General features: G+C 39.9%; 1 protein-coding gene across 8 annotated transcripts in view; it reads right to left on the bottom strand.

The window, feature by feature from the left end:
- The window catches only part of arhgap24 (Rho GTPase activating protein 24), an 81874-nt gene that overhangs the window by 15351 nt on the left and 54515 nt on the right, over positions 1 to 12008 (bottom strand). For 3 of the 8 annotated variants that reach the window (XM_004549675.3, XM_004549678.3, XM_004549677.3), the window contains one exon: positions 4148 to 4270. In XM_004549675.3, coding sequence (XP_004549732.1) covers positions 4148 to 4270 — 123 coding nt within the window. The other 5 variants (XM_076886602.1, XM_076886605.1, XM_004549679.2 and 2 more) reach the window with 5 other exon arrangements.

Raw genomic sequence — 12008 nt, 5'->3', positions numbered from 1 at the left:
TAGGACAACTACTCTCGGAGTGTGATCTGTATTTATGATTAGAAGAATGAACATAATTTAAAATTTGCCACTTAATTAGACACAATATGGTTAAAAACATTTGTTCCCTCCTACTGATAGTCTATAAATACTACTTAAAGCTCAGAAGCATAATATAAAGGCAAATGATGGCTGATCTCACATCCCGACTGACATTTAAAAACAAACTTTCTCCAGCTTTTATGGAGTTGAGATCAAAGGAAGTTTAGAAGAGGACACTGCAATCCAAAGCCAGAAGACAGATAAATGTACTTAACTGTGTGCTGCTTATCTGTGGGGTCACATTTAAAAGCAATTTTTTTTACTGTAAGTTATGACAGTTTTGGAAGCCACATTGAAGCTGAAAGTGCACAAGTGCGCAGGAGGTGAGGAGCTGAATTAATAGATGAAAATTGTTATGACCACCACTATTACTGAAAGTCAGTGCGGCACAGGGATCAGACAAAACTGGACAGAAATGGCACAGCAGTCTGGAATAGCTGACATTTACCACAGGGAACATGGCTTGGAAATGAGGCATTTTGAAAATATTAAAAGAAGCTCTTTTCAAATTCAAACACTTCCCCAAACTACGAAAAGACAACTGACATTTACCATGACACAGATCTCCAAAGATCCAGACGGAAAAGCCGCAGCTGCACATCTCACACTCTTTCCTGCTTAAGTGTTTGTTGCGGTTAATGCCACATCGCAGCGAGTGGCATCACAGCATGACGGTAAAGGTTTCAAGGGGGGCTCATTCATTCTGGCAGCCGCCTTCCTGTCACTTACTGAACAGAGTTTCACCACACTTCAGGATCACTCGTCAGCCAATCCGTGCTCAGCTAGCTTCTGCTGCTACTGCAAAATGTGAAAAGCTGGAATATGTGTGTGTGGTGTGTGCGCGCATGTGTCTGGGCTCTGTATGTGTGTGCATGACAGAGACAAAGACAGCCTGGCTCTGGTCCAGCATGGAGCCACCTTTCGTGTGGTATCTTTGACGAATGGCTCATCCTTTTGAAGAGCAGTCAGCTGCAATAGACATCAAGCTGCCTGCACTGAAAACAGAGGGGCCAGCTCTGCCTCCTCTATTCATTTTGTTACTGAGAGCTGCCTGAACTGGCTGTCCAGTTACAAATGCTGCACTTGTGCCCTGTTCTTACACAAAGTAGGCCGGTGTCTGCCAAGGCGGTGGATAACGAAACCACGGCGGCGCAGCGGGAGGCTCGGTAATCAGCACGCTAATTCCAAAGTCAGGAACAACTTCATGAGAACAATTACAGCATCATGCACTTGAGCGATGACTCACAGCTTATTTTATGATTAGATTTCAGCTCACTTGACACATGTAACCGCTATAGAATGCATTTGTGTTCCTTTATTACATGACATGACCAGGCTGGGTAGAAATGAAAAACAAAAATGCTATGTGGAGATTCAAGAAGCACAGACTTGGATTTGATACTTCAAAAGACACTGAAAACATTATTATGTCAAGTAATGGCCAAGTACTGTGATAATGCCACCCGGAACACATGCCATGATGCCACAAGGGGAAAAAAAGGTTTTAAATGCCAGCACACTCTTATTTTATACTCAGTGGACTTTACCAGCTCTTTGTGCCATAGACTGCTGCTTGAAACATCCACATTACACAGTTGCTGCAGATTTGTCCCGTTCCACCACATGCCAGAGGTGATGGATTTAAGATCTGCTGACTGTGGAGGCTATTTCGTTACAGTGAACTCACTCCGAGTTCAAGAAGCCACTTTGAGATTATTTGAGCTTTGTAAAATAGCATGTCTCTCTAATGGAAGCTTCCATCAGTAGGGTACACAGTGATGATGAAGGGATGGACATGGTGTCCAAGTGTCCCAGAAAATACCCGACACCATTGCATCACCACCAGCAGCCTGATCATTTGATACAAGTAATCTATGCTTTCATGCTGTTTACACCAAATTCTGCATGTTGCAGAAATCAAGACTCATCTGATGAGGAAATGCTTTATTGTTTTTTTAAATCTTCTGTTTTCCTATTTTAAAGAGTAGGTGTTTCCTGTTCTCAGCTGGAAGGAGTGGCAGTCAGTGTGGTCTTTTGCTGCTACAGTTCATGTGCTTCAAGTTCAATGTGTTGTCCATTTAGAAATGCTCTTTTGCATCACTGTTCAGCAGACTGGTCGTTCTCCTCTGACCTCTAGAACAAACATGACACTTCCTGCCAGAGAACTGTCGCTCACTTGAGGTTTACTCTTTTTCTCTGTAAACCATAAGGACGGTTGTGTTGGACAACAACCATGGCCAGAGATGGGCGCGTTACTGCAATCTGATTACTTTTTTCAAGTAACGAGTAAAGTAAGGGATTACTATTGCAAAAACGGTAATTAGATTACCGTTACTTTCCCGTAGGAACGCTGCGTTACTGCGTTACTAAAACCGTGATTTTTTGCGAGAATGTCTCATGACAGTGACGTAAGCGAGTGCGCCGTTAGTGACAACAGCTGTGTGCAGATCAACAATGGACCACATATCGATTGTGGGAGAGAGTATGAGCGTGCAGCGTTTAAAGCGTGGAAGTACTGACCTTACTTTGAGTTTGATTCCGTAAAAAGTGACAAAAACATTAGCGTCCATCGTGCGTGGGAAGAAAACTTCTTTTTACAGCGAAAAAAATCCCTAAACTTCCAAGCAAGCACCGAGAGCGCAACGACATAATGGGAAACTCACAGAGAAACTCGTGGATTCTTCAACTGACCGCGGCACACCTGCACCAGGGTAAACTTCCGCCTACCCCCAGTCCTGCTTTACGGTGAAAATAGAGCAACAGGACCGCTAGTCTTTGACTTTATTTATTTTCTGCTGTGTTTTACTTGCATCTATTTGATGCAAGTAAAACAGAGTGAGTGTAAACACTAAAAATATTTTATTTTATGGGCTGGAATGTGCAGAAAATAGGTTTAAATCTTAAACTAATTTATTCAAGTCAGAGAATGTTGCATATAATTACATTTTTTTGCTTGATGCATAAAGTTAAAAGATTAAAACTGATAAAACAAGTTAAAAAAAAGAGACTTTTCCATTTGATTACATTTTGTATGATGATTATGCAAAAAAAGTAGAATTGGGCTGAAAGATCTATCGCTTTATCACCTCTTCAGGTTGTAAATCGTGTTTTTAAAAAGTAACTAAGTAACTAATTAATTACTTTTGAAAATAAGTAATCAGTAAAGTAACGGGATTACTTTTTGGGGGAAGTAATCAGTAATTAGTTACTGATTACTTTTTTCAAGTAACTTGACCAACACTGACCATGGCACATTCAACGTCGCTTAAATCACCTTTCGTCCCCCTTCTACAGCTGTGTTTGAACTTCTGCAGGTTGTCTTGCTGATGTCTACACATTCAAACAGTTAAAAACAGAATAATTCAAATAAATGTTACCACTAATACGCTGTGTGTTCAGATGTACATATCTTGGACATGCAGAAGAGCATATCCAAAATATGCAACTAGTAGTTATTTTAATTACTTTGCTTTCCTATGAACTTGAAGTAGTCTGGTATTGTCTTCTGCGGCATCAACAATTCATTTTTACCCAGAGAATCTGGGGTAGTTTCAGTTTTTCAGACCATTCTCTGTAAACCCTAGAGACAACTATGTGGGAAAATCCCAGTAAATCAATGGTTTCTGAAATACTGAGACCAGTCTGTCTGGCATTAATAACCATTCCACTTTCAAAGTCACTTAAATCTCTTTTCTCCTCCATTCTGATCTTCAGTGCGAGATTCAGCAGGTCATCTCAACTATATCTACATTGTATAAATATATTCATCTGTGTTTTTGCATCACAATCGTTTGTTACTTCTGATATAATTCAAATGACAATAAAGCAGGTAAACTTTGAATGCACGTTCCACAGGTATGCACATTGTATAAATATATTCATATATTAAGACTTTTACTTGTCCAAAATGGGTTTTGCTGACCAAACACAGAGTGAGTTTATACGTTCAGGTAGGGGCTAGAGCACAATGCTGTGAAGAGAAGATGTGGGCTGGATTTACTGGAGACAAAACATCTTCAACGTCTTCGTTTCACAACTGTTGGAAACCAAAATAGTATGTACTAACCTCCACCAAAAGGCGCCCAGATGACTCTTCGGATTGTCTTCACCCAGTCTTCCATGTCATTCTGGGTGCTGGCCATAAGAAGGTAGGTCTCATGGTTGGCTGTCATCCGCTCTCTTTCTCCACCTGTATAAATAAATGGGAGGAAAAATTTAAATGATGCAAGATCCAAAACTGCACGCTCTCCAGCAAGAACTAAAATAACATGAATCGAGAATAACGTTTTTCAGCACGACAAGAAATCACCAGCTGGCTGCAAAACACATTTCTGAACGGACAGAGACTAATGACAAGATAAGACCTTCTGGTAACCAAGGTTGCCATTAAATGTCTTTGTTTGACATAAATTACTTGAACTCCATTTCACAACTATACGTCTTCTGAAACACACGCACCACACAGTCAAAGGCAAATGCTTTTCTCTCAGCATGTTCCATTAGAGGCAGGCTCTGTATCTTGATTTAACCTGTGGATAATGGCCACAAGCACTCTCCTGTCATGTCATACCAGACAGACTGAAGTGGAGACTGTACCTGTTTCACATAACCAATCTGGCTGCAGTGATCACTATGACAACAGAGCCTTTACATCAGCTTCATCGAGATAAACAAAACAACTTGCTGCATTTCACAGGGATGCAGCGGGCCTGCTGCAGAAGAGACGAGCTCTTAAGAAGACAAATGAGGCGTCAGACTAGCAGTTTAATTATTTATGACTCTGACCACCAGGGATCCTGCCACAGTGATCGCATCAGATGGATGAAATCTGCATGTTGCATATGAAAACTATTAATAGACTAGAACACAACATGACAGGTCAGCGGGGGGGGGGGGGGGGGGGGGGGGGGGGAGCAAGGTTTACTCCTAATGAAGTGATACAAAGAAAGAGATAAAAAGAGATGCCTAAACTGTTTGCTGGCTCACACAGAGAGTCATGCATGTGTTTAATGTGAATGTTGCATAAATAGTGCTTTCAACACCTGAGCTGTCAGTTTGGTGCAATAGTTAAAAATGCAAGGCTAGTATCGCGTTACGAAGTGTGTAAATTTAAAAGCGCCTTCTGTTACCTGTAGGCTTCTCAAAATCCCATGACTAACAGCACAGACATCACAGCATGTGTCAGCATGTATCAATTTAGTGGGGTGGGGTTCTCTGTGTCCTGAAGAATAGGTAAAAAAAGGACATTTGTCTTCCTAGCTAAGGACAATACATTTGCTGTACTTTTGCATGACCTCAAGGTTACGGGTACATTACCAGCACTCCCCAACTGTGCTAATCAGTTTGATACAGTTGAAATAAGCAGAGTAGAGGTTCCTGGCACAACTTCATCACTTCCAATTTGCATGGAGAAGAGGAAAAAAAATTGGAAGAGGCCCAAACTCCAGGAACACTTGAAACGTATGTGTTTTGGCTGGTAGACTTCACCAAGTTGCTACAATTTTGACCTTTTTATACAGTAAAGATTACACAAAAATCTAACTAAAATACCCAGCAATGTTTTACAAGCAAAAAATACAATACAGCAAATACATTTTGCCAAATTTGACAGTATTCAGACTTTGAAGACACCTCAATCATTAAGTTAAATTAAATTTACCTCATCATTAACAGTCAAGGATGACAATTAAGGTTACATGTTCCATAAAACACAAACTAATCCAATAGGGGGCTACCTTTAGTTAGCAACTATTAGATTCTATATAAAAATCATAAAAGTAGTTATGTTTGAAGCCACTCTTTAAACCATTTTATTAATAAAATAAAAGATCTGGCGGGTTGCTAATGTTCATATGGTTCCTAAATATCATTACAGCAGTACGTGTAGCTGTTTAACCTATTGATAATCAATCTAAGCATCCGTTAATCACCGTTAGAGTAAAAGTTCCTGATCAATGCTTGCAAAGGTTTGCAATTCGGCTCTCACATTAAAGTCGTTTAAGTTTTGATCCATTTTTCGATCGGTATCCAGAAACTAAGAGTCATTCTCACAGTAGTCTAATGCGCTCTCTCGCTTTCCTAATCCAGTGATTAGTCACGACCCGCTATTGATCGTTCGCAGAGTTCCCATTAATTAATTACACTTTGCGCGAAGCGGATACGATTCATTAACCTTGCCACGCCCACATATTTACCTTTGAAGACACTTGACGTTTGTGTTTATGCGTGCAGAAAACTTATTCGGTCGTTCCAGTAAATGTTTGAACGTGGCCATTCACGAGGAAAACAAAAACAAAGCGGCAGCTTTAGCTCACCTCCCAACCGCACAAATCACAACCGCAGCGTCATTTTACCTTCCCTCGACCTGCGACACGCAGTCGGTCAGTCATTCAGTGAGGCTGTTTGTCAACGAAAACAGAACCAAAACGGTGACTAACCGGTAACCGAGGCGCTCACTCGTGCTCGCACATGGGAGTGTTTCTTTGGCCACCGGCGTAAAAGCTCCGTCGCTCCAAAACACTTGAGACCGCGCCTCCGCTTTTAATCCAGCACGGAGTCCTCCGTGTAGCAAACTCGAGAAAGCGGGGGATAAATATTAGCTTTAATTCAAAGAGCGGGTGAGAGCGCCACATCGATGGGTTTGAGTGTGCCTACTGTTTCCGACACACCGTGTGAGACTGTGGCGACCAGGGCCGTGCAAAGCCGTTTCGGGTTCCAGGGCGAATGATTTACTCCTTAAGGTCCAACTTCCCCTGTTGTCAGTACTGAACTCACTTGTTCCTGCTGAAGGCATAGGTCATTCCAAATGGCTCACTACAATTTCAATTCATTTTTAACGTCATATATCCAATGTTACATTCTCCATTTACATTTATTTCACGTGTCACATTCAACATAGTAACTTAACGCTCACCAAATGTTTTCTGTATATGCCGTGGAATCTTGTCACCGTGTAAATATGAAATGAAGAATTTGAAAAAGTGGCAGAGGCTAGTTTGTATAATATTAGATGTAAAGCAGACATAAGCAACCAATTAAACAACAACACAAATACAATGTATTTTATTTTTGCAACTATGAGGTAACATATCAAAGTTGAAGGATTGTTAATAAATTATGCTATAAAATCAAACATTTTTAGAAATAAATGCACATTATTCAAATTTTTGTTGCAGTTGACTATCAGTGTTACATTTTGACATTAATATGATATAATTTAAAATGTAAAGCAGACCTAAGCAGCAAATTGAAGAACATTGTAAATGGAATGCATTTTATTTGTGTAATTATGTGGTGACATATCATGGTCAAAGCATTGTTAATATATTATACCCTCAAATATAACACTAAAGAAACAAATGGGATATTTTGTAACTGTGTAACAGCCTTACATTCGTTTTTACTCTTGTATCACAGTCACCTCAAACACCTTGAGACGACTGTTGTGAATTGGTAGTGTATAAATAAAATTGAATTGAATTGATTTGAATGATATCATTTTAAACTTAAAGCAGACAATACAGATGCGAATACTGCAGCCATTCCCCAACTCTCTGTGAATGGTTCTCATGGCCATTGATCAATGGGCTTTGATCAGTGGTTGGTGATCAATAGTTATGACAATTTGCATATTAATGATCAAGGAACTCACCTCAAAGCCCAGTGTTCATTCAGCGGGCTAGTTTCAGTCACTGTGCAAATGTACTGTTTGGGGAAACCTGCAGTCAGCTGAGACTGAACAAGTCACTTGGATGAGTGACGAAACATTTCTCCCAGTGAAAACGCTACATCCAGATGAACAGAAGACCTGTATGATTGAGCATGCATCAAGACGACTTACTGTGCAGAGTTATTTGTGAAACACTAAGCCACAGTGCCTACAGATGCATTCTTTCTAATGGCCTGCAGGGGGCAATGGATCCAAAAACAAGTAGGATTATATAAAGGCGAATAAGAAAATCACCCAACTGGTAATGAGCTGATGAAGTTTTGATCTGAATCGCTAGTTTTAGCGTTTAGCATCAGGTACATTTTGTAAATTTAGTTCACTATGGAGTAAAATCAATACTAAAGAAGTGACTACTGTATGAGCAGGCACTTCAACCCCTTGCTTGTGATACCTAAGATGACTAGACATCCAGTCTATGAGTGTAGTTCACTGATGTATTTCTTTTATAAGCTGCCTATAATGCATACTAGTTAACAATTAAATCTTCTTAATTTTGGTCTTTTCATGTGGTACACGACCTTTGAACAAGGCAAAGAAAAAAAAAAGTTGGGTTTTTTTGCCTTGTATTACAAGCTGATTTGATTCGTATAACTTTACACTGCATATTTCAAAAAGAGAACCCAATCTTAAGAAACTAAAATGAATCCATATATGCACATTAAAGCACAAATGATGAATCGGTTTACTATGCAGCAGCAGGTCCAGTGTAACAGCAATAATTAATTAGGCTGTAGCATCAAGGAAATGACGCATGCGTAACGCTTTATACAAACTGCCTCAACAAGGTCAACCTGACATATTTCTCAACCTGAGCATGTGATTATTCTTAACCACTGCTTTGAGTCATTACCCACAGTTACACCAATCACTCCCACTGGCCAGAAAGGTTTCTGACTCAGAGGCATCTCCACCCTGCCAGCATTGTTTGCGTTAATTGTCATGCAAAGTAACTGCAATTCCCTGGTGTCCCTTTGAGTTCCTCTGTCCACATTTAAAATCAATCAGCCTTCCATTACTTGCATGGACAGACAGAGCATTTCCTCTCGGAAACAACAGTTGTGAAGCCGTTAAACAAGCGTGCAACAGGATTAAACAGCATACCATGGGCATTACAGCACACTGCTCTTCCTCCTGTCATTTCCTGTTGATGATCCGCTTTCTTCCATAGCGGCCTAAGTTGGCCTCAGTTTATAAGGTTGGGTGAGATGTCACACTCACTTAGCACATGGAGAATATAAACTATTTAGGGCTCAAGTGGTAAGTGTTTGGAGAATCTTACTATTTAGAAGCACAGAGCATTCAGATAATCCCATCGTCTCCCAGCATGCAAAGGTCAATCACTGATTTATGCCCTAAAACTATTCTTATCTACTTTCAGTGGCATGGAAATGGTGGTAAATAATTAATAATATTAACTTCAGAAAGAAATTAACATTTAGCTCACAAATCATGAGCCACCGGTTAAATTCTGACTATAATAAATTAAGATAATTTTTGACTGATTCTTTTACGGACAAAGTATTTCTCTCATATAATTCTTGGGCTGATACTATGTTAAAAAAACAGAAACACTTTTATGACTTTATAAATGAGATCAACCTCAGTAGGTGTTCATATGCAGAGACGGTCTTCATGTATAACACGACTTTACCTGAAGAGACAACCGTGGCAGCTTTCACAATTTGCCTGATTTGCCATGCTTTGGCAAACTGCTCCAAAGTTTTACAAAAAAAAAGAAAAAAGAAAGAAAACCTCAGCTTTCAGACCTTTACTTCAGAAGCAGCTTCCATTCAGTGAGACATAGACATTAAGATTCCCTGTTCACACTGAGACTTCATAGAAGAAACGTTAAGGAGAAGGGAAAACACCATATTTTTCATGTTTTAGCAGTAACTCTACTGGTGATATTCTCTGCAGTGGAGCACGTACCAAAAGTTAGTTTAGGCTTTCATCTGCTACTTCAAGATCAGCATTACCAGACAGAGGATTAATACAATCAACCCCAAAACCTGATACAGCAACAAACACAGGAAAGACACAGCTAAACTGAACTGCATGCAGCTGCAAGGAGAATTGGCAACCAGACAGCTTTGCAATAAACTCCTTTTCTTTTGAGAACAGCGTTCTGTGAACAGATGAGGCAAATGTTCAACTTTCTGACAGAATGTGAAACACTGTGTTTAAATAAGTATGGTATTGCACACACACCAAAACCTCAAATATAAAGCCTGGTGGAGCAAGTTTTGTCTTCATGTTCAACATCTTGACCTATAATACTGGTGAGAATATATGCAGACTGTATACATGTGCCCTCTGTGAGGACAATGGTAAAGCTTCAGACTACTTTAAACATTCAGTTTCAGATGCTTTTTTTCCTCCTCTAGGATCTGTATAATGTCACAGAGATGGGATAATAACACAGTCAGCTCCAGCACACAACTCTGGTAGGGAGCGCTGCAGCTCCTTTAAACTTCACACACTGTTCTGCAATAACATAGACAACTTTCAGTGGATTTTCAGTTCAGTCAGACTGTTCGTCCATATGAGTTGGACAAAAAAAATCCAAACGGATCACAAACTTTTCTTGCAGCTGTGCATAAACTACATTAACAACTTGAGAGCACATCTGCAAACAAAACTATAGCCTCTCACTGACAACCTGGGATCAGGTTCAGTTACCTTTACATGTGAATGGCAGGCCATCTTAGATGGGCTCAGTGCAAACGGCTAACAACTGTTCATTCCAGCTGTAACCACTGGCTTTAATAAGTGGCCAAACCAGCTGCACATAGTCTTTAACTAATGGCTCAAAACAGGTGGGAGACAACAAAGAATCCCACTGTGCTGTAATTGCTCACAAATACCTGGATCCCCCGTGCACTTCACTTTGACTTGCATGTCTTCACTGAGCCCTCTAGGAGCCACAGTGGAGTGCATCTATGTAGAGCGCCACAGTGTGGATAAAGACCATACAATATATGGTTATGTTTTGTGCCGATAAACAGTAATATGTTACCAGGCATGAATGGCCCAGGATACTCACACCCTGTAGTTACATCAAGTATTATGATAGGTTACATGAATAGTAAACATATAATATAAGTGGATGTGAAGAGCCTGTCTTTTGGCTTCAGTTATATATTTCGGAAAGTTCCAGTTACTATAAGATTGACATCTTTCTCATATAAATATATTTTACATCAAATATGATGACCGCTAGCTTAGCAGAATGATTTTGTCTGGCACATAAACTCATGTAAAAACACAACTTGATTTAAAGTTTATATGCTTTTGAGTTGTTGGCAGGCAGATTTGTCAAAATGAGTTTTTTTCCCCCTAAATACCTTCAGACAGCCCATCTGTTTCCCCGCCTCCAGGCTTTGTGCAAAGCTAAAAAGCTACCTAGCAGTTGTAGCCTCACATGTGGAGAAAAGATCTGAAAACAGCATATCGGTTTTCTTGCACATATGTCGAAAAATAAGATACTTATTATTAAAAATGCTAAAATATTAATGTAATGTGGTTCTAAAGTATAGAACGCAAACCTTAACAGTATGACATTTCCATATCTTCAAAGCAGTTTTAGTCCATTGAATTGATAATTGCAAACCTCAGTCCTGCGGTATAACCACATAGAAAAAAAAATTAAGGCAAAGGGAGCACAGTAGGTGTTAAAAAAGGGGCCAAAATGAGCTAAATATTCCGTACACACAAACATGGGATAGATTTTTGTCTGCAGACTTGTTGTGAAATGTTAAGCTCTTCCAGACCCTGACTGCACATCTTGCCAAGTGGAGGAAGCAGCTGCTGCTGGCAGAGAAAACAATGCAGACACTGTAACTACCTTGTTTAGTGATAAATGACAAAAATATGTGTCATAGTTCTCCCAGCCTGTGTGTGTCCATGTTGAGATTAAAAGGAGCACATCAGCGTCTCCTCTCTTTTGTCTTCTGCAGTCGTCTTGTTTGTGTGCAAGCAGGGGCAAGTTGAGATTCAATAATAGGTCTAATGATAGTCTTCTCCGAGGTCCGCGCATCATAAATGACTCTAACATCACAGGAAGTCGGTCACTGGCTGGCGAGCTACGCTACACGGCAAAGCGAATTGTCCATTCATACGGAATGATGAGTATTAAGAGCGGAAACAAAAAGAAAAAAAACCACTGCTCCCATTTTCTTTTTCATCTTTTGTTTATGAC

The sequence above is a fragment of the Maylandia zebra genome, linkage group LG7, assembly GCF_041146795.1.
Source record: "Maylandia zebra isolate NMK-2024a linkage group LG7, Mzebra_GT3a, whole genome shotgun sequence".
Taxonomy (NCBI): Eukaryota; Metazoa; Chordata; class Actinopteri; order Cichliformes; family Cichlidae; genus Maylandia; species Maylandia zebra.
Note: the sequence above shows the minus strand (reverse complement) of the source record. Positions and strands in the feature narration are given on the sequence as shown.